A 22,008-nucleotide genomic window follows, 5' to 3' on the forward strand; every position below is an offset into this window, starting at 1 on the left:
TGGAGGTTTGGTGTTAACTTCTTACGGTGATATAAAAATGCATTGACCTTGTCACTCAGCAATACAGTCTGTTATGCCCAAATTCGCCCCATGTTGGAGTCTTCTGTGGGTCTCCCATTTCCTGGACCCCAGGAGGCAACAACAAAACAACAACAAAAACTGAAAGAAGAGGACTGGGACATGTGACCGAACACCGTTAGTGTAGGAGATCTAGGGGTGTTCCAGACCAGCCTGGTCACACAGAGAATTACAGGCCAACCAGGACTACATAGTGAGACCCATCTAAAAAAAAAAAAAATTAAAAAAACTTCAGAGGGGTTGGAGAGAAAAGAGGGAGGGGATGAAATACTGTATTTTAGTAAAATTTTAAAAATTAAGGAAGCTCCACAGATTGCTGATAGTGGCAGATTAGATGTGTCCCTCACAACTGACATTTGGACAGAAAGTTCTGTAGGAAAAAAGACAGTACACAATCCCCAAACACAGGTGTGGGCTTTTGCAGGGCATCTCATTTAGGTGTGTCTTCAATGTATATAGATATATCAGTGCATATATGAATTATCTGTGACTTTCTAAGTTCTATTTTGCAAAGGATGTGATTTATAATAAGGTTTAAAGATTAAACAAAGCTTAAAATTTAAATAACATTTTAAAAATTAAGTACACTATATGAACTGGTTTACTTATTCTTAATGAATTTTCATTTTCAAATGAAATTGTTCAATGGTTTTATGAGGTGCATTGTTCACATTTAGGGTTGAGAGGAGTGCTAATACGGTGAAATTCAAGATTGTAGGCATTTTGGCTCTAAGTATGCAAAATTTCTTTGTTGCAGTATTATGTAGCCCCCCCCCCCCTCCCCGACTAGCCTGGAACTTGCTATGTAGATCATGCTGACCTCAAACTCTGGGAGTGCCTGCCTCTGTCGCCGGGTGCTGTGATTGCAGGGGTGCACTGCCATTCCCGGCTCTGATATTTTGTTTTTAAATTTGTCTTTAACATATCAGTTTGAGAAGTCTTTACGAAAACACACTTTTTTCTCTGTAAGCAAAGTTTTGGCTGTATCACTTGTGTTTACATTTTAATTTTTTCATCAGGAAGTCTCAGGGAGAGGGGTTTCTTCCTTTTTCATGTCCTCTTCATTTTCTCTGTCTTTCTAGCGCCTCTCACCACCAAAGGTTAGAATTTAGCGGGGTGTCCTCAATAAAAGCCTCAAGACTGTTGTGGTTCAGTGGTGGCGAGAGGCCGCGGGTTCACAGATCTGGTTTATCAACAAGGGAAGAACAGGACCCAAGAGGAGGAAAGGTTTATGAGCCTCCTGAGACCCCGTAGTTCCCGGGCTGTGTTTTTAACTTCGCCGTGGTTTTGGTCATCCGGAAAGGCTGGCCTCGCCCAGAAATCTTGCTTTAACTTTAGTCTCCTCCTTTGGCCCGGTTTTTCAACCTCCGCTTCGCGATCAATCCGAACCCAAGTCTCAGGAACCGAAATTCCTATTCCGGAGGGATTCCGACTCGGCAAGCGGAAGTGAGCCGCAGCTCGTCTCCGTCTTTTCCGGTGTGGCTTAGCGCGGCCCGTTCTCTTTTCTCCCCGGTGGTGGGCTGGCTAGACGGGCTCTGGTGAGACGGGTGAGGGGATGGGCGGTGGCCGAGGTGGGGAGTCAGGCCTGATGGTGGCCTTCGTGGGGACCCCGCTCGTCCCGGGCCGCGCGTCTCGCCCGGTCGCCCCTCAGAGGCTCGGGCCCAACGGTCCTCCTGCTCCGGCCGGGGGCCATCTCGCTTAAAGTGTGCGTTGCTCACCCTGTGTCTTCGAATATAGTTCTTGCTGCCTCGAACGCCTTTAAGGTGATCTTATAAAAATTTTGTTTTTCCAGAAGGAAAAAGATTTCCGCCGTTGGAGCCCGGCTTGGCGCCCCATCGCCCCACGGACCTGGCCATCTTGGCACTTACTGGTGAGCAGTGGGTGGAATTTGATGGACAGGAAAAATCTCTGGGTGAGGGGCTTTTTTTTTTTTTTCCATATCCACTTTTCACTGTCTTTCTAGCCCGTGTCAATGTCAGCGATTAGATTTTTAGCATTCTTCCGTTTTGGAAACAGATACATTCCACGAGTTCGGTTTCGTTGTTGTTTTTTATCTTCTACGCACCATTTTGACAAAAAGAGAAAAATTTAAATGCTCGGGGTGTGCAGACCACAAGTCATCCCTTCCCCTTCTTTTCATCTCAACTATAAAGTGGTCACAAGTGAAAAACAGGCAGCTTGGCACTGAAAGGATGGCTTACAAAAAACTGGAATTTGGAACTCGAGAGGTGGCTTGGTTGTTAAGAGCTCACGTGGCGCTTCCAGAGGACCTGAATATGGTTCGCAGCACTCGTATTAGTGGTTTCTAACACTGTAACTCTAGCTATGAGGGGATGGGGAGACCAGGCACTTACACTCGTGGGACTCATTAGTACATACACATGATTGAATAAGTGGAATTCTAATAACGAGTGGATGAGGCTTAATTTTTCTAAAGTATTATATTTGAACTTAATTATTTTCTCTGTGGGGGAGCATGTGTCAAGAAAACTTAGAATCTTTGTGTTAAATTGCAGGAAAACAATAGGTTTCATTACGTGTTTATACATTTACACTGTGCATTTTGATTTTACAATCTCTTGCGTCTTCCCACTCTCTCTTTTGTCAAATAGACCCTCATGTAGGCTTTGCTTTAAAAACAAAGTTTATTGGGGCTGGAGAGATGGCTGTTTTAGAGCATTTGTTACTCTTGCAGATGACCAGGGTTCGGTTCCCAGCACCCACGAGGTGGCTCACAACCATTTGTAATTCCAGCTCCAGAGGATTTGGCCTGGAGGGTCACTAGTCACTCAGGTGGTACACATATCTACACGCAGGCAAAACATTAAAAAGAAATCTTTAAAAAGAGGTGTGTGTACCTTTGTATATATGTATGCCTTTCTGTAGAGGCTGAGTTATTGATCACCTGAAGCTGGACTTAGAGGTAGGTGTGAGCCACCTGTTGTTGCTGCTAGAAACACCTGTTCCTCTGAAAGAGCATCACTCAACCACTCTGCCATCTCTCTTCTACTTTATTAAATATTATTATGTTTTAAACAAACTTTCACTTTTTATATGTATAAGTATTTTGTCTGAGTGTAGATCCGTGCTCCCTGTGAGTGGACTTTCCGTGGAGGATATCAGATCACTGTAGCTGGAGTCACAGGTTGGTGCTGGGAATTGAATCCTGGCCCTTTGAAAGAGCAGCCAGTATTCTTAATTTCTGAGCCATCTCTTTAGTTCCATTATGATTTTTATTTTATTTACTCATTTTGAGACAAGGTAGTCCAGGCTAGCCTGACACTCAGTGTAACCCAGTGCAGTCCTACTTCAGCCTCTCTAGTGTTTGGATTACAGACATGCATGGACCACTGTGCCTGGCCTTTAAAAATTTTTTTTTTTATCATTTTTTTTATCTAGATTTCATTAGAGAAACATAATATTTGTTGGTATATTTGCTTTAATGCGATCTCTTTATATCCATGTACTGTTGTAAGACAACCATTTGTTAATCTATTTGAATTTTAAGGTCTACTTCCTTTGGATTTATCCTATTAAAGTTGCAGCAGTAACTTAGCTGATGAGAGTTGATGGCTTAGTCTTACCTGCTGAGATTGAGGAAGAGATTGCTTGAGCCTGTGAGATCTGGACTAACTGTGACAACAGAATGAGATGTTCCCAACAAGAAAAGTTGTCAAAGTATGATTAGTGGAAACAAGAATGTTAATGTACAGCTGAGGAAGCCTAGATTCACTGAGTCACAGTGCGAGTGGGCAGATCTGCTATAGGCCCTGAGAACCAGACTTTTGGTAGCCCAGAATAATTTAAAAATGTCCACGCTGGCCAGGCGTGGTGGTGCATGTCTTTAATCCCATCACGTTGGAGGTAGAGGCAGGCAGAAATCCGAGTTTGAGGCCAGCCTGATCTACAAAGTGAGTTCCAGAATAGGCAGAGCTACACAGAGAGAAAACAAAAACAAACTAACAATAAAAGCCTACACTGAATAAGACATTTCCTGGTCCTGGTATTGATCTAATTAGTGGAAAGGACAGTAAGGGAAATTTGCTCTTAAGCCGTTTGGTCACTGTCATTGTGCAAGCCAGGTTTGGAGTGAATTGGCAAGATGACAATCTAGAAACTTAATCCGATGGCTATCAACCTCATTTAGTGAACATCTAATTCAGGAAAATAATAGTGGAGATGTATGTCTTAATGCAGACCACAAATCTGTCGAAAGCTACACTTCAAGTAAAATCTCAAGTAGGAAATGATTTTTACAACTTTGAAGAAATTTGACAACTTCAGTGATTGGGTTCACATTCCTTTAACTGACAGTTATAATAAGCTAACTTAAACATTCATGGTACAGATTGCTGTTCTACCCAATCAACAAAAAGAAGAGACTCCCACATGAGACACAGTATATGTACCAGTGGAAGAGAGCTCCTTTGGGAAATTCCGTAGATACATAACCGTCAGTTTCATGATGTATCATTCAATGTGGTGACTTTAAAAATAGGACAAAAGTGATTGATTACATACATCAAATATCTCCAGTGAAAAAGGCATGTTATCTTGCAATTTTATATACATTTTAAAGTATTTTAATTTTGATAAATTATTTCTGGGTTAAAAAATAGCAATGTAAAAAACCAGATTTCCATGTGGCTTCATAACTCGCCTTTGGTCAGCTGACTCAAATATCCTTAACTTTATTATCATTACTAATATTACTGAGACAGAGTTTCTCTATGTAACAGTGATTGGCCTAAAACTCACTATTACACCAGATTTCCCTTGTAATCACAGTGATCCACCTGACTTTTGCTTCCTGGGCCTCCATACCCAGGCCTGTTTAGTGTGTGTGTGTGTGTGTGTGTGTGTGTGTGAGAGAGAGAGAGAGAGAGAGGGAGAGAGGGAGGTATCTATTACCATGGTCTATAGTTTCTCAAAACTTAGAGCTGCTTTTAAGTCACATTTTTTTTTAAGATAAAAATCCTGTTTCTGTGTGTGCACATGTGCATGCACTCATGTTTGTGTGTGTGCACGCGCGTGCGCATATTTATTTACTATGGTTAAGGTTATTTAATTTTTGATATTTCAAGACAGGGTTTCTCTGTGTAACAATCCTAGCTGACTTGGAACTCACTCTGTAGCCAGGCTGGCCTTGAATTACAGAGATTTGTCTGTCTCTGCCTCCTGAGTGTTGGAATTAAAGACATGTGCCATCACTGCCCAGTGTGTACTGCCACCGCCTGGTGTGGCATGTATATATATATGTATATTTTGAGACAGATCTTAACTGTGTATGCCTGACTGCCCTGGAATTCTCTGTGTAGATCAGGCTGGCCTCAAACTTAGATATCTGTCTTCTTCCTCCCAAGTTCTAGGATTAAAGGCATGCACTACTATGCCTTGCTAAAGATGAAATCTTGGTGGCGGGGTGGGGCTGTGTGTGGGTGGGGAGGATGGTAACAAAGGGCTAGTGCTTTTAGGTACTTGTTCCCTTCTGGGATAACATACATCAAAATTAAATCAATTTATTGATGCTGTTTTTAAGATATTTTAGATTTTTTTTTCATGTAAAATCTTAAGAATGACTTCAATTAATAGGTGGCTAAAGTGTCTTTTTCATTTGATTTTCTACCTGACAAGGTCCTGGTAGTCTGCATGGCCCCATAAGGGGCTAGATATTGAGCCTATTGGTAGAGCATTTGCTTAGTGTATAGAAGGTCTTGGGCTTCACCTCCAGCACTACAAAGAAAACAAGATTGATTCTTGCAAACCCAATGAATTTTGAGGACATTCAAAGACAAACATTTTGGTTTAACCCGTTGACATTATTTTGTGATAAAACTGACAACCAGAAGACATGTTATTTAGCCATTTAAAAAAGGGGGGGCACTGTAAACTAAACCTCATTTATGTTGTCTTGATAGAGAAATAAAAATGTTTATATTTTATTTTTTTAAAGATTTATTTTATGTATATAATACTCTATGTTCATGTTTGCCTGCATGCCAGAAGAGGGCACCAGATCCAACTAGAGTTGGTTGTGAGCCATAGGTGTGGTATCTTAAAGGCTATTGGCTGAAGGATTCCCCACATTAAGCTACCATGTGGTTCCTGGGAATTGAACTCAGGACCTCTGAAAGAGCTGCCAATGCTCTTAGCCACTGAGCCATCTCTCCAGCCCCAGATTTTACAAATCTTTAACCAGTTTAGTAAGTTTATTGGGTACAAACCTTGAGGTACAGAAAGTTTACATAATAGTCTTCCAGATCTTGGGATAAGAGTCATGCTGTAGCAAAAGTTTTAGGGTTAAAACCAAAAAGTGTATGAAATGAGTAGCAACAGTCACCATTGGGAATAGTCTATTCTTTTGTCGTGGTTTGCCCTCTTTTCTCTGTCATGCAGTCTGGTGGCCTGTCTAGCGGGGGACAGAGATTTTAGAGCAAACCTTTAAACACATGCTTGGGTCTGGAGGAGGGGGAGCTATCCCAACTCCAGAGTCAGCTTTTCATTGAAGTAGAACAGGCATAAAACACATTTTAATATTATCTATACCAAAAAGACACCTGAATTCCTGTAAAACTGAATCCAGTGGCCAAGGGGAGGCACAAGAGTAAGTTGAGAAGAAAGAGGGCTTAGATATAAGAACTTCTTGAGCCCTGGCTTTTGACAGAATGCTGCAGGAGGGAGGTGAGAGACACTGGGTACCAACCAGCGAGGAGTGTATGCTGAATGTGTGCATGCCACAGCTGGCCTGCTCACTCACTCTTTCCTTATCTAGAACTAGAACATACCCTTCAAGAGAGATCGAGGAAATAATATTAGGAGATAACAAATTTTAACAAACCTGACTCTTGGCTTCCACATTTGTAACAAATTACAAAAACACAGATCTGTCAAATAACTTAAAATGAACATCCCCACAGTCGGGAGTAGGGTGGGGGTGAGGGGTGGGAGGGACGGACCAGATAATGTAAATATTTGGTAGCTGTCCCACGCTATCGTCTCGCCAGCAAGAACCACGCGGGATACAGGATCCTTCTGCAGAAAAGCTTTAATGCCCCTTGGGAGAGAGAGCATTAGCTAACATGGCCGGGGACCCAGATATGAAGGAACCCATCCCTTATATAGGAAACAGTCCTTGCTTCGGACGTGTCACTCTTGGATTGGTCCTCTGCCCATAATCCCAGATGATGCCTCGGGAGTAGGCGGGGACAGCAGTGGAAAGTTACCTAGCACATGTGCGTTCACCTGGCGGTGAAACCGGATGTCAGTGCCATCTTGTAATGGGGCAAGTGGATGCGGCCCTTCACAGGTAGCTACTTTCATTCATACATCCAACAGTCGATTTTCATCTTAACTTTTCCAACAAAGGCCAGCGGTGTCCCAGTGGCCCCCATGGCTCAGGAATTAACCCTGTGTCAAGCTTTTCTACAAGTGCCAAAAATGGGTGCTACAGAACAAACAGGATCCTTACCTACACCTCCAGAGGTTTTCTGATTACACTTTTCTCACAGTCTAAACGTTGAGAACCTGCAGGTGTCTTTCTCCAAATGCTGGGCCCATCTGATTTCTTTTCTCCCAGTATGCTGGGACCCTCCAGGATCCCAAGGCTGATCAGAAAAAGGTAGACTGCCCAAATAAAAGATGAGGTCCCAAGTGGTTTGGGTCATTTAGAGGTTAATGTTTGATAATTAATACATTTTAACAAAGAAGAGGCTTTTATTCACATAACTGGTATCAGGTCTGTTGTAATTAAAAAAAACCGCACGAGAGAGAAACACCATGCTCTGGATTCACATGGAGTTTTTTTTTTTTTTTTTTTTTTTTTAATTGGGGGAAAGGGAATGGGAAAAGGTGCGGGAAGGTTGAATTTGGCCTCTGGGGACAGGAGCAGCAGGAGAGAGGCAAGGTGGGGTGACAGATAGGGAGGGAGAGAGGGGGGAGAGGGAGAGAGAGAGAGGGAGAGAGAAAGGAGAGAGAGGGAGAGAGAAAGAAGGAGAGAGAGGGAGAGAGAAAGAAGGAGAGAGAGGGAGAGAGGGAGGGAGGGAGGGAGAGATAGGCAAAGCCCACCCTTTAAAAGGGAATGTAGTGAATGTGCACAGGAGCTGCCTTTCGTGGTTGCAGCTGAGGACATAGCCTGTCAGGACCACAAGGGCAGGCCAATGTAGATGCCGAATACTAAGATTCCTCCTTTTTATTATAAAAAGGTGAGGAGTTAGAAGGAGTATCAGGTGAGGCAGGGATAAGATTGCTGTGTTCTTGCAGCTACTTTCTGCTTATGGGGAGGTGTTGTTCATCTTTGAGGAACCTGAGAAAGCTAGGGTGCTGGCCATGTCCCGGAGTCGCTGGCTGTTTCATTTCACTGTTCTGGCTCTGTGGAATTGTTAGGCACCACTTGGACCTGGCAAAATGCTGTTTTAGGTGGATCCAAGTCTACTTAAAGCACCTGATCCTTTCTCATCACCACAGCCTTACCTGGACATTCTCCTACCCAATCTACCAGGAAACACGTGGTTAATTACTGAGGGTAGTCATTGTAGAGTTAGTATCTCTAGGCGCTGCTGGTCATCACCACCTGGACCTGTTTGGTAGTCTTGTGCTCCAGTTCTGTGGTCAACCACTGGTGGTCCTGCAATAATAGCTGATTAGGGTCTCCAGAAAACATCCCAGTGAGAACAAGGAGGTATAAACGGTTCCCATGAGTGAGGCAGAGAAGTGAGACCCAAGGGTTTGCAATTTCCTAGCGTCCCAGGAATCAGAGAGGGTTGATTTTGCTGCTCAGTGATTCATTAAATGCAGAACAGGGACCAAGAGCTCTGAGTCCGAAAGCGACACAGTCGCTTGGTACCAGGACTTTGAGAAAAGCCAGAGGCAAGAAAAGGATTGTGCTCGAGAAAGTAAGCCTCACATCCAGGGGGTCAGAGGTGGATAACCCCCCCCCCCCCGAGACCCAGTTGTTGGTATTGAATAGAAGGAAAATCTGTCAGCAGATGAGAAATCAGATTTGTTGCAGATGGAAGAGAGTGGATCTGATAAGGGTGGGCAGGTGGGTAACTCTGCCATCGAGCAAACATGCCACACCCAACAAAGTTAATGTAAGAGGTTTATTGGTGGAGGGGGAAAGAGAAAGGGGTAAAAATAAAACACTGCAGGTCACCGAGTGGCAGCAGTGGGCAGCGGGCCATGAGGAGCAGCAAGTCCAAGGCAGGGTCTCTCACATGGCAGGTGAGAGACCGAGAGGGATAGGCATGCTGTGTATAGAGTGAGGTTGGATATTTATTTAGTGGGTTATGGAGGGGAAAGGGAAAGGGGGTAAGAGGAGAAGGGAGAAGAGCAGAGACAGAGAAAAAAACAGGAGGACGGGGAGAAGTGGGGAGAAGGGAGAGTGGCAGAAGCTGCCTCTTCTGGAGAGAGATGGAAAGGGAAAAGCTCAGGCTTGAAGCAGAAGGAAGATCTGCTTGCCTTGGAGGGGGAGTGGGTGGGGTTTGTTTCTTAAAGGGACAGAACAGATTGTTTCATTGGTTGCTTGGTACTAGGGGTTGATGAGGTCAAAAGGTGAGAAACCATGCACGAGAGATGAGTTCCCACTTGTGGAAAATGACCAGAGGTAGAGAAGAGGGTGCTCCCTAATTGTGCCTGTGTTAGATGGGTTGCAGGGTCCTGGCATGCCTCAAACTGCCAGTGGGCAGGAGGAAGCCCCAGGAGTGCCTGTCCTGGTTAGGGAACCAGTGTTATAATTTAAAGAATGGTGCAAGTTCATGCGACAGGACTCATATGGAGGGGGAAAGGGAATGGGGGAAAAGGGGAAAGAGAGTGTCCTTTGTGGGGATATTAGCAGCAGGAAAGAAGAGAGCGGCAGGTAGAGAAGCAGAAAGAGACAGAGATGGGAGATGGGCAAGGCCCACTCTTTAAAGAGACAGGAGGTTGCCCCTGAGGACCCCAAGGGCATACAGACGCCTGAATATCAGCAAGGTCTGCACCAGGGACTCCCCGAGCACCTAGCCCTTTCAGTCGTGCTCCTTTCAGTCGGATTTATAAAGGCAACGAATACAAAGTTACAGTTTTTCTTCTTCTTCCCCCCCAAACAAGCTTGTTTACAGAAGCATAAAAACAGTAAAAAAATTAACCCTTAACAGACCTTAAATTTTCTTAATAGTTCTCTTAATCACAGAGATTTTAAAGTTTTTTCTTTCATTTTGAGACAGGGTTTTTTTGTGAGCCCTGGCTGTTGAGGAACTTATGCTGTAGACTAGGGTGGGTCTCAAAGTCAGAGATCCACCTGCCTCTGCCTCCCAAGTGCTGGTATTAAAGGCTTGCACTGCTACCTCCCTGTGAGATTTTAAACTTTTAAACATAAAGTTAGCTATCACATTGATTAGGTGTGTTTCATGGAGACAACAAATAGTTTCTTACCCAGTCATGATACACTTTTTGGTGAGTTGAAACCGTTTATATTTTCTTGAGGCTGATACTGAGAGGGTTAAGTATTGTTGATTGTTGTTCTGGCAGTCCCCCACTCCCACCCTATTTGTCTTAGGAGTTTACTGTTTTGGATATGATGAATTTCTTCCTGGTCCTCCTTTGTTCATTTATGTGCTTATCCAGGCACTGTCTCCTTTCTTGTGCTCTTGTGGAAGACCCTGTCTGTCTTTTGCTGTGTAGTCCTTATTTTCTGCATTGTAGGCTTGGTTTTGATGATTTGTCTTCATTTGCGCTTGTTTCAAAATGTGGATTGGGGTGAAAGGCTGAGGAATTTCTTGGCAGACAGAAAATAAAGTCAGAATAAGGTGGTGGCACCTTAGTCATTTCATAGTCAAGGATACTAGTGGTCTTTATTCATAGTGTTCTGGGTCTGGCTTTGGTAGCATAGTGATGAATTTGAAAATATTTCTTTTCTAATTTTTGGAAGGACACAAGGTTTCTTGAGTTATTTAGGTACTTTGTACATTGCAGTTGTGAAGACACTTTCCCAGATGTTTCCTAGATAGGAGAATTTTTAAGTGACTGAGTCTTCAGTAGTGTTACTGAAAGGGTCCTTGAAGTTTGCACAAGGCATTGAGGCCAAATTCTCAGCACAAAGGAGACTTCTTTTTTTTTTTCTTTTCTTTCTTTCTTATTTTTTTTTTTTTTTTTGTGCCTCAGCTGGACAAAGGTCACGGAATAAGAGACCTCTGGAGATTGAGGACAGGAAGGGGGAAAGGGACAAAGGAACTGCCTCTAGATAGAGGAGACAGAAGTGGCTCAAAGGCGGATGGCATTTTATAAAGGGAAAAGGAAACTGTGTTTGCATGGGGTGTTTAATTTTTACCTCAAAAGGGGGTTTTTGATTGTTGGACTTAAGTACTTTGTTAGTTGAACCTTGATGGTTAACCTTTGGGAAGAAGTGGCCAAATAAGGGAATGAACCTTTGTGACTAACTCTAGGAATGTGATCTAATGGTTTTTTAGCAAGGAAGGAAAAGGGCAAGGCCTGCCAGAGCCATGTTTGCTATGCTTGGGTCTGCAAGAGCCCAAGTTAGATTGTGTGTACGTGCATGTGTGTGTGTGTGTGTGTGTGTGTGTGTGTGTGTGTGTGTTTCTTTTTCTTTTTTCTTTTTTTGGTTTGTTTTGGTTTTTCGAGACAGGGTTTCTCTGGGTAGCCTCAGTTGTCCTGGAAGTTCCTCTGTAGACCAGGCTGGCCTCGAACTCATAGAGATCCTCCTGCTTTTGCCTCCTGAGTGCTGGGATTAAAGGCATGTGCCACCACTGTCTAGAAGTGATTCTTTTTTTTTTTTTAAAGATTATTATTATTATTTTATCATAAGGGCAATTATGAACATAAGGGCAATTAGAACAAGATGCAAAAATACGCAATATCAGCATCTTGTTAGAAAAATGATTTCAGAAGCAAATTTTCTCTCCATTTGTACTTTATTTTTCTTTTTTTAAAAAATATTTTACTTTATTTTTTTAAACTTCTATTTTATGAACATTGGTGTTTTGTCTGAATGTATGTCCTTATGAGGGTGTCAGGTCCCCTGAAGGTGTGAGCTGCCATGTGGTGCTGGGAATTGAATCCAGGTTGTGGAAGAGCAGCCAGTGCTCTCAACCGCTGAGCCCTCCAGCCCCTGTTTGTACTTTCTTTGACTAGGAAGTTGCTGTGTTAGCAGCTTCACTAACCAGGTAGGGAAATATCAAGTATAATTACGAATACAGTCAGTACATATCATTACAAGATGAAATTGTGAAACTGCTAAAGAAAAATCCAATGTGAAATGAAACAGCTGTTTAACAAGAAAGGAGAAAAAACCAGAAAGATTTATAGACATGTCCTCCCATGATATGAGGGTTCTCATGCATCTAGCAATAAATTGATTTCTGCCATTCAAAAAGAGGAAACATCTTAGAGATCTTTTAGTTATCAGGAGAGGTGCTTGTTAGAGGCCTGGAGAAGTCCCAGAAAAGACCGCCATCATTTATTATCTTGAGATTAGAAGTACCAGCATGCTGGGGTCATACATCCAACACAAAGGCAAAGGTGGCGAATGGTGACCTCCAAGAAGAGTTTGCAGTCTTTTTTATACATCTAAAGGAATTCTAAAAGTAGTGTGATCATTCTGTCTAGGATTGACTTATGCAAGTGACAGTCATCAATACGTTTCTAATTGGTTAGGGCTAATAGGTTCGCTAAGGCTATACCTTTTAAATTCTTGGACAAGTCTGGATGAGTCCCAGGCTATGTCTTTATTTTGTTATGCCTTAAGGTAATGGTGGGTGTTAGCCCAGGTTTAGTACCTGCAGTTCTTCAAGTTCTCACTGTCAGGAGCCTTGGCAATTGGTTGCCCTTTGTTTGTGTCTCCCTCAGAAATTGTGTTTAGTTTCAAGAGGCAGGAACTGAGTTAACTTAACTAGTTAAGGGGGCCTGTCTTGATATTTGTCTGGCCCTCTCAGAACTGAAAAACTGTTGAACGAAGTTAGCGGAGGATAACAGTTACATGTTGGGTCCCCTGGAGCTGAATTTGGAGGTGTGAGCTGTCTTGTGTGGGTGCTGGGAACTGAGCTCAGGTCTGCTGTAGCAGCAGGGCTTGCTCTCAACATCTGAGCTGTCTCTCCAGTCCTTTGTTTTTTGTTTTTTTGGAAATGCTTATTCCCATAAAATTTCCAAGTAAGATCTGGGTTTCTTTTTAAAATTCAAAGTGCATTGTTCAAGTTGTATTGTTAATTCTTATATATGTGTGAACTTTCTAATTTTTTTTTTTGCTATAGATTTTTAGTTTGAACCAGTTAAGTGTGAAAAGATACTTGAATACTGTTATGCCCAGGTCATGGATTCCTCCAAAACCAACCAGGAGACTGAGCCCTGTATGGAAAATCAAAGATCCTTTATTCTTACACAAGTTTGCAAACTTCTCTGTGTGTTCAATGTATTGGAGTGATCAGAGAGCCCCAGCTCATTTGGGGGTGGGGTTTTATAGTAGCAAAGGTTAGGGTGAGGGATTTCTAAGGTTAAGGACCCCTGATTGACTGACATTTGTCTAGGGGTGTGCTGGTGAAAAGCGGTGGGTGTGTGCTGGCAGGTGATCCTATCTATAATGGTTGGAACATTAGGAATTTCCTTTGGATGGTCTGTTCCTGGGTGGTGCCTGGTCTGTGGTCTTTCTTAGAATCAGGTATTGCCTCAGGGTAAACTACTGAGACTCAGGCCTCTTGTCATGGCTGGGTCCTACAGATACTTTTCAGTCTTTTTACATTTGTTAGACTGTTTGTTAAGACTTATCTTGGAGAGTATGTCCTATCCATTGTGAAAAATGTATTTTTTTGTTGTTGGATGTCCTATCTTTAGGTTCTTTTGGTATAACATGTCTTCCTCATCCAGTGTTTCCATGGCTTTGTGTTTGTTTAGTCAGGATCTGTTATCACGTTACTTTTTTGATATACAATATTGTATAGCAGGCAGGAAATATGTTCATACTTACTTGTTTCAGGTACTTAGACATGCAAGTATATGGTGTGATTTGTCTGCAGTTCTAGCTGATGAATGGATCCCCGAATCTTTATAATGGTGTTTTGTGTGCTCCTTTTTTTCTACCTGAGTAGCAGGCAGGAATCGAATACCTAATCTTCCTACGGTCAGTCTTGAGTGAGGCTAAATTGTAGTTGATGCTAGCTCTTGTGTGTCTGTAAGACAAGGAGATTCTGGTCACAATGCCTTAGAGTCAAGTAGAATGTAGGAAATAGATTTGTTTTATGTATATGAATGTGTCCTGGTATTTATTTATTTGTTTGCTTGCTTGTTGTTGTTAGCTTGACACAAGCTAGGTTTATCTGGGAAGAGTCATTTACTCTAGAAAATAATCTCCATGAGGTTGACCTATAGGCAAACCTGTGGGCATATTATTGATTGATGATTGATATGAAGTGGTCTGGCCTACTGTGGATGGTTCTGTCCCTGGGCAGATGGTCTTGGGGTATATAAAAAAGTAGGTTGACAGCCTGAGAGACGGCTCATGGGGTAGAGTGCCTGACCGCTCCACCCAAGGACCCCAGTTCGATTCCTGACCCAGCACAAGTAGTTCCGTACTGTAAGTCCCTCCCCCCACCTGCAGAATGACCCACACACACGCTTCCACTGTCCACCGTAGATCTGCGTAGAGTAGTAGGCAAAAAAAAAAAAAAAAAGTAGGTTGAGCAAGTGAGGAAAAGGAAGCCAGATGTTAATAATTAACAGCATTCTTCCATGACCTCTGTCTTAGTTACTGCTTCTAGGTTCCTGCCTTGACTTTTCTCAGTGATAGACTATTAATTGGAAGTGTAATATGAATAAACCATTTCCTCAGCAAGTTGCTTTTGATCATGGTGTTTCATCACTATAGTAGTAACTAAGTTAGTGCTTTGTCTACATATCATGTATTTGCCAATGCCCAAGGATGCCCACAAAGGGTGTTAGATCCACTGGGACTGGAGTTATACATGGTTTTGAGGGTGATCTTAACCTCTGAGCCACTGCTCCAGCACAGAATGTTGTATTTTAATTAACTTAATGTGTTTACTTTCCTGAGCCCTTTATATGTGCTTATTGTGGGGTCTGATAATCATGCAAAATGATATTTTAGGGACATACCCAGATTAATGGCCCTGTTCTCCCTTTCTCACTACTTTGGACTTGAATAGTCATTTATTTTCAGAGTATAGATTGCTTTGTTATATAGTGATTATGATACCTGCTGTCAAGGAGTGTTCAAATAATTCATTAAGTGGAATTATTATTTTTGGTTAGCATTTTTTATATATGCATACACACATAAATACATTTAGGTTTTAGTGTATCTTAGAATATTGTATTAGTTACTTTCATGTTCCTGTGATAAGAAACTGAAACCACTTAAGAAAGAAAGGATTTATTTTAGCCTGTGGTTTCAGAGGGAGAGGTGGGGAAGGTGTGACATGGTTGCCTGAAGTATGATCACATTTTTATCTGCACACAGATGGGAGACTAGAAATAGGATGATGAGTCTTATAGAGCCTTGAGGCCACCTTGAGCGAGGTATAGTCTTAAGCAAGGATCCACCTCCTACGGGTTCCATAATCTTTCTAAACAGGACTGCCAGCTGAGGACCAGTGTTCAAATACATGAGCCCATGGACCATCTTTCTTATTATACAACAAATATAGACAATTCCTCAGTCAGTGCAGGTGCTGTTAATGAATCCATATTATAAGGTGTAATTTTTAGTGGTTTTCATTATCTCACCTGTAGAGAGCTTGATGTCTCTAAGTGTTGCTTTTTGATTGATGCAGATTAAAGAGAAATGAATGTCATCATTTTCCACTTTGATACTTGAGTTTCCCTGGCGTGTCCTTGGAGTCACAGAAGAGTTTGATTACACATTTTACCATTAGACTCAGAGGATGGACATTACCAGTTTGTCCTGTGGTGAGTCCTGTTGTTATTTTTGAGAGAATCTGTTGTAGGTCCTTCCCTCCTACATAGTGTAGAGCCAGAGGTCTACCAGTAAGTTGTGGAGTGCTGAAGTAGGCCCTCTAGTATGTGCTTGGGAACAGACACTACATGATCCATAACTGATTTTTGTCATTATAGGCAAACTCAATTATATTTCTTAGAACTTTCATTTCTTTGGCTTTAAAGTAAAACTAATGTATTTTTGTTGGTGGGCAAGACAGTTCACCATTGCATCTTGCTTTAGTAATTGCTGCTGTGGCATTGTGGGTTACTAGAGTTATATTTGCAAATTATGAATGAACTGAGTTATGTATTAATTGCAAACAGATGAACTCCCATCCTCACAGTGAATGTGGGCTTTTTTTCTTCTTTTTTTCAACTTTACTGAAGCATGGTAAACAAAAATTATATGTCTCCAAGGAATGCACAATGATATGTTAATGTGTGCTGTGAAATGACTCCCACTGGCAGACTACTGATGTAGTATTTATCCTCATAGTTACATTTGCAGTGGGAGAGAAGATCTATTATTTCATGGAGTAAAACTATTTTTAAAATTACAACAGAAAATGTGATTAAAATAAAAATTTTTCTTTATCCACACTGCTCAAAGTAAACATCATTCACATTTTGGTAGCTTTTGTACAGTTACATACAGAGGCACAAATGCTTTTTTCAGAATTGATAGATGCTATCTATACAGATTTATGGCTTTTTGGTCATCAGTTTATACACTGAGAAATTTTGATGTCCTTGAAAAGTCACCTATGAAATAAGAAATAGTGGTAGGAAAGATTTTCTAGAGTTATTATCCAGAAATGAAAGAATGGGAAGTGAATTATTTTGCATATGCTTCCAGGCTTCTCTCTCTAATTCTTTTTCCCTCTTCTCACTCTCTCTGAATGTGGGCTTTTTGGCAGATTTGAATTGTTATATCTTTTTCCAGGAAGTCTTCTTTCTGGGGACCAAGTCTGCAGTCAAGGAGAAGAAACAGAGGGAGAAAGCACACTGGTTGATGACCTGAAAAACTGTAATAAGGTATGAAGACTAACCTCGTTACATATAGAGTATACATCTTTCCATGCAGACCAGTTTGTCTCCAGGAATTACCAAAGGGAATACAGCCCCTGACAAGGACTATTACCATAGGAGAGGAACTTTTTCACACTGCTGTAGTTGTATTATTATAGTGTTGATCCTGTGGTGCCAAATGCCAGGTGTTTTTTATTTTATTTTTTTAATAGTGTTCTGAAAAATAATAAGAAAGCGAAAGTTTCATTTTCTCAAAGACTTTTTTTTTTTATATTTACCCCATTTATACAGTATGTCCAGGAGTATTATTAAGAAAGAAGTAAGATGAGAAGGCCAGTGTGAGGTTATTCATGTTTGGAATATGTCATTAAGGTTCCATGGTTAGAGTGAATGGACAGAGTGAGATGTGAGTACAGAGGAGCCTGCCTAGGACCCTTGAGCCCCATGGTAGGCAGCGGGAGAACTTGCAGCGCTCTCTGGTCATTGGGTTCCTTATCCTTAGTCTCCTGAGAGGATTGGCAGGGATATTAACTTGGTTGAAGTAGGCATTTATGGGTGGTTAAGGATCTGGTGACCTTTCAGGGTGAGGCTGTGGAGCGGACTACAAATCATCCAACTCAGAAGAGCATACCTAGTGATGTGACCGTGGAGGACTGTACAAAGCTGGCCTCTGTAGGTAAGTTGGTGGTTATTCTCGTATGACAGATGCTTCCTTTATGTGGAGCTCTCATGTACTTAGTGTGCTTAGGATCTTTGTCAAATCTATTAAGATAACAGTGATAACAGTTTCTCTTCTAAGATATTTAAACATATGATATTAGTTTTATGGGGATGCATAGCAAACTTCAGTGCCTTGTAAATGCTGTCTGTGTGCTTCATTACTGTGCTGCATGCCTAGCATACTAGGTTTTTTTTTTTTCTTTAAGATTTAGGGTGGTGATGGATGTGTACCTTTAATCCCAGCACCTAGGAGGTAGAGTCAGGTGAATCTCTGTGAGTTTGAGGCCAGCCTGGTCTACAGAGTGACTTTCAGGACAACCCAGGGCTACTCAGAGGAACTCTGTTAGAAAAACAAAACCAAAAGATTTATTTTTATTTATTGTTTTGTGTGTGTGAGTGCAGGTGCACACGTGCCAACAGCACCCATGTGGAAGTCAGAGGACTGCTCACAGGGAGTGAGTTCTCGGCTCTGCCTTGTGAAAGGAAGGTTCATTCTCATTTCTGCCACTGCACTTCTGGCCGGTTCTCCTGTTTCTGTCTCTCATCTCATTGTAGGAGTGCTGGGACTGGGATGACAGCTGTGTACTATTGCTCCTAACTTCTTAGTATTTGGTGTACTAGTCCTGTCGCTGTAATAAAAGAGAGTAAATAAAGCAACTTGGGGAGGAAAGGGATTTTTTGGCTTAAGATTATAGTCCATTATCAAGGGATGTCAAGGCAGGAACCTATAGCAGACCCTGAAACAAAAACCACGGAGGAACACTGCCTTACTTTCTTTGGCTTGCTCGTCTACTTTTCTTATACAGTCCTGGCTCTTTTGTATAAATTAGCAATCAAATAAAGGTTCTGCAAACATGCTCACAGGCTAATCTGATGGAGATAATTCTTCAGTTGAAGTTCCCTCTTCCCAGGTGTGATGTTGTTAGTCAAGATGTGGGTTCTGCATATTGAACTAAGGTTGTCATCGTTATGTGGGAAACTTTACCTGATGAACTATCTCAGTGGCCCACGGTGGCATTTCTTAAAATGTGGGTCACTTAGTTCTATTGAAATGTATGTCCATATTTCCACCTTTGATACATTGAATAATAATTTCTAGTTAGTATTCTATTTGTCTTATGACTTTGTCCAAATTAGATGAACTATAATATTTATAAGTTAATTGCTTATTGCCTAGGAAATATTGCTGCGATTTAGTCTTTCTGAAATAATTAACTACTTTTATTAGAATTGTAGACCAAAAGCTACATTTGATTGTGCCTGCCTGTAATCCCAGTAGATTTACATGACACCTTGTATTGGAAAAAAAAATGTATTATAGACCCGAATCATAGAAAAGTTTGCCATCTCTTCCATTAATGCAACTTTGTCTATGTATAGGACGTCAGACACTTACCAAATTCACTGCTTTGACTTGCTTGAAAAAAGAATTGGTAACCACACAGAGTTCTTCAAGGTGAATGTTTGTGAAGAATAATATTGATCAGTGGCATACATCATTATCAACTCTCCTTTTTGTCCCTCTCAAAATTCTGTGATCTCATGAAATAGCATATTATGATTCAAGTTAATTGCTTTTTGCTTTTGCTTGTTTCATTTTTTTGAGTTACTGTGTGTCCCAGGCTGATCTGGAACTTACTTTGTACACTAGGCTGGTCTTGAACTCAGAGATTCACTGTCTGCCTCCTGGAGTGCCAAGCTCATTGTTTTATTTCCTTTTCTGTTTTTCATCTGTCTGTCTCTCTGTGTTGTGTGTGCTGTGGTAGAACAGTTTCAATTATGTATCCTGGGATTTGCCTCAAATGCTTCTCTCTCTGTTTTTCATTATAGTATAGTTTTAAATAGTTGATTCTCCAACCTTAGATTTGTGTGTGCTGGGATTGCAGGTGTGCATCACCATACCATGCTGTACTTTGATGATATTTCTTCCTTTTTCTCTCTGGTGACATGTTTTTGTTTTATTACCACATATTAATTTTGACAGAATTAATATTTAGCAAATTTTCCTCTAAATCTCCAGTTTGCTTACCAGGTTTATTTAAAAAGCACAGAGACATTTTTAACTTCTTTGCTATACTGTTCTATTATTTAAATCTAATCTTATTTTGTGGCTTTAATTCCAGAATTGGAAAAACATCTACAAACCAAAGATTTAACACTGGAACAAGGTTTTTTGACAAGACATACCTTCATGGAGGCACAGCAGGTGGTAAGTTCAATAAGAAGTGTATTTCCTATTTTATGCACTTAGCCAAGATTGGCAGTTTTTTTATTTAAATCTAAAGTTAATATGAAACTGGCCTAGAAGACATTTTCTCATAGGTAGACTTGCCCTTATAGCAAACCAGAAACCTATGCCATGACTAAATCCCTGGTTGAATTTTCCCCAAAGGCACGTTTCTTATTTAGATGACTGATTACCTCGAAAATTATCTTCGTATTTTAGTAATCATGTGTCTTGAGTTCTGTTAGTGGTGAGATATTTATTATTTTATGTGTTGTGACAAATGATAAAGATGAAAATCTCCCTTTTAAAGCAGTAAATTCACTTGTAATCACATAACAATTTGAAATGTCTTGAGAGTGTGTCCCAACATCCATGAGTATTGAATGTGTACAGAGTGAGTGTGGATAGAGAGATGTTCTAGAAATACTGAGACTTGAGACAGGTTATAGGGACCTTAGACTTTTATCTCTCTCTCTCTCTCTCTCTCTCTCTCTCTCTCTCTATCTATTACTTCCTCTTTCAGGATGCAGTGACCTTTGAAGATGTGACTGTGGACTTTACCCAGGAAGAGTGGACTTCACTGGATCCAATTCAGAGAAGCCTCTACAGAGACGTGATGCTGGAGAACTACCAGAACCTGGCCACAGTAGGTGAGACTGCCAACATCATAAACTAACAGAAATAGTGTTCTAGAATGTGATGTCAGCTCAGAGAATAGTGAGAAATAACAGATTAAATCCTTTCCTTAATTATTCCATCATGGTAGTTCTCAACCAAATGGTGGTTAGTAGCTTAACTGTTACTATACTAACAGTGTTATTTTGAGATTCTTTCTCCTTTTGACTTGTTTTTGTATTATGACAGGGTCTTACTCTATAGCTCAGACTAGCTTTAAGCTCTCAGTATTCTATCTCAGTCTTCTGAGAGCTGGGATTACAGATGTGTGCTATCAAACCTGGTTGTTGTTTTGATTTAGCAATCTTTATGAATCTGTTTTTAAAGATAAGATTAAGATTATTTTTTCCATGTGAGAATAAAGAGTAATAGGTGGGTATGTTTCTTTGTGGTAGAGTGCTTATTTAGATATATGTGGCTCTGGGTTTGATCTGTATCCCTGAGGAGTATTGGTGGTAGTGACTTTATTACACTTCCATTACTTTTACTAGATCTTATTAGAAGAAATAGTTCAGTGCATTTTATTTTACATTATTTTAAAGCATAGACTTTTCATTAATAATGAAGTCATAGGAATATTACACGTCATTAAATAGTATTTATTTATTTATTTATTGGCAGTAGTAGGGATTGAATTTAGGACCTTGTACAGTCTAGGCAAGTGCTCTACTACTGAACTATGTCCTCAGCCATTTTTTGGTTTCTTGAGACAGATCTCACTAGTTAGCCCTGTAGACACGACTGGCCTGAAAGTCATGATCTTCTTGCCTCAGCCTTGTGAATGCTGAGATTACATGTAGAGATTGTGTGTATCCATCAACAGACTTGGTCCTCACTGGTGTTTCTTAAATGTGCATTTAGTTAGGAATGTGGATTTGGTGGGTCACAGAAAACTTCTAGTCATCAATAGCATAAACATTTGTATTCTGAGCTGTTAATAATTTTAAGTATTTCTTGAGAAATGTAGCTTTCTGTCATTGCGGAGTATTGTGAGACTTCAGTGATGTATCTGTTTCTGTTTAGGAGGTCAGTTGTTCAAACCCAGCCTGATTTCTTGGTTGGAGCAGAAAGTAGAGTTGACAATAATGGAACAAGGAATTCTCCAAGGTTAGTATCTGTTGAAAACATTTCTTGTTATTGTCAAGTTCTGTATGTTTGGAAGTGTGTCAAAGGAACTGTTAGAAGATCACCTTGAATCTGAAGGCTGAGGTCCTTGGAACACAATTTAATTTTAATAGGAAAAGCTAATGTATAGCGTCTGTGATGTACTGTTTTTTCCTCCTTTTCTCTAATTATTCTATTTACCATCCTATTTAATTTTAATAGAAAAATTTGTTTATTAC

At 40.9% G+C, this 22,008-nt stretch overlaps 1 protein-coding gene and 1 pseudogene across 6 annotated transcripts in view; both read left to right on the forward strand.

Moving 5' to 3' along the window:
• The first annotated feature begins 1,344 nt into the window (after nucleotides 1-1,344).
• Nucleotides 1,345-22,008, forward strand: part of LOC125408263 (uncharacterized) — a 33,477-nt gene continuing 12,813 nt past the window's right edge. For 3 of the 6 annotated variants that reach the window (XR_015737748.1, XR_015737749.1, XM_048446384.3), the window contains exons 1-8: nucleotides 1,345-1,616; nucleotides 1,871-1,948; nucleotides 15,849-15,984; nucleotides 16,958-17,049; nucleotides 17,626-17,719; nucleotides 19,887-19,972; nucleotides 20,514-20,640; nucleotides 21,689-21,772. Coding sequence is in view for 4 of the 6 variants with exons in the window: in XM_048446384.3 (XP_048302341.2) it covers nucleotides 15,960-15,984; nucleotides 16,958-17,049; nucleotides 17,626-17,719; nucleotides 19,887-19,972; nucleotides 20,514-20,640; nucleotides 21,689-21,772 (508 nt within the window). In the remaining 2 variants the exon portion in view is untranslated. Of the gene's footprint in view, nucleotides 1,617-1,870; nucleotides 1,991-15,848; nucleotides 15,985-16,957; nucleotides 17,050-17,625; nucleotides 17,720-19,886; nucleotides 19,973-20,513; nucleotides 20,641-21,688; nucleotides 21,773-22,008 lie in introns of all 6 variants that reach the window. The other 3 variants (XM_048446386.3, XM_048446385.3, XM_048446387.3) reach the window with 3 other exon arrangements.
• On the forward strand, nucleotides 2,271-4,972 carry LOC125408257 (anaphase-promoting complex subunit 10 pseudogene; annotated as a pseudogene).

This window comes from Myodes glareolus, chromosome 4, assembly GCF_982192425.1.
Source record: "Myodes glareolus chromosome 4, mMyoGla1.1, whole genome shotgun sequence".
Taxonomy (NCBI): domain Eukaryota; kingdom Metazoa; phylum Chordata; class Mammalia; order Rodentia; family Cricetidae; genus Myodes; species Myodes glareolus.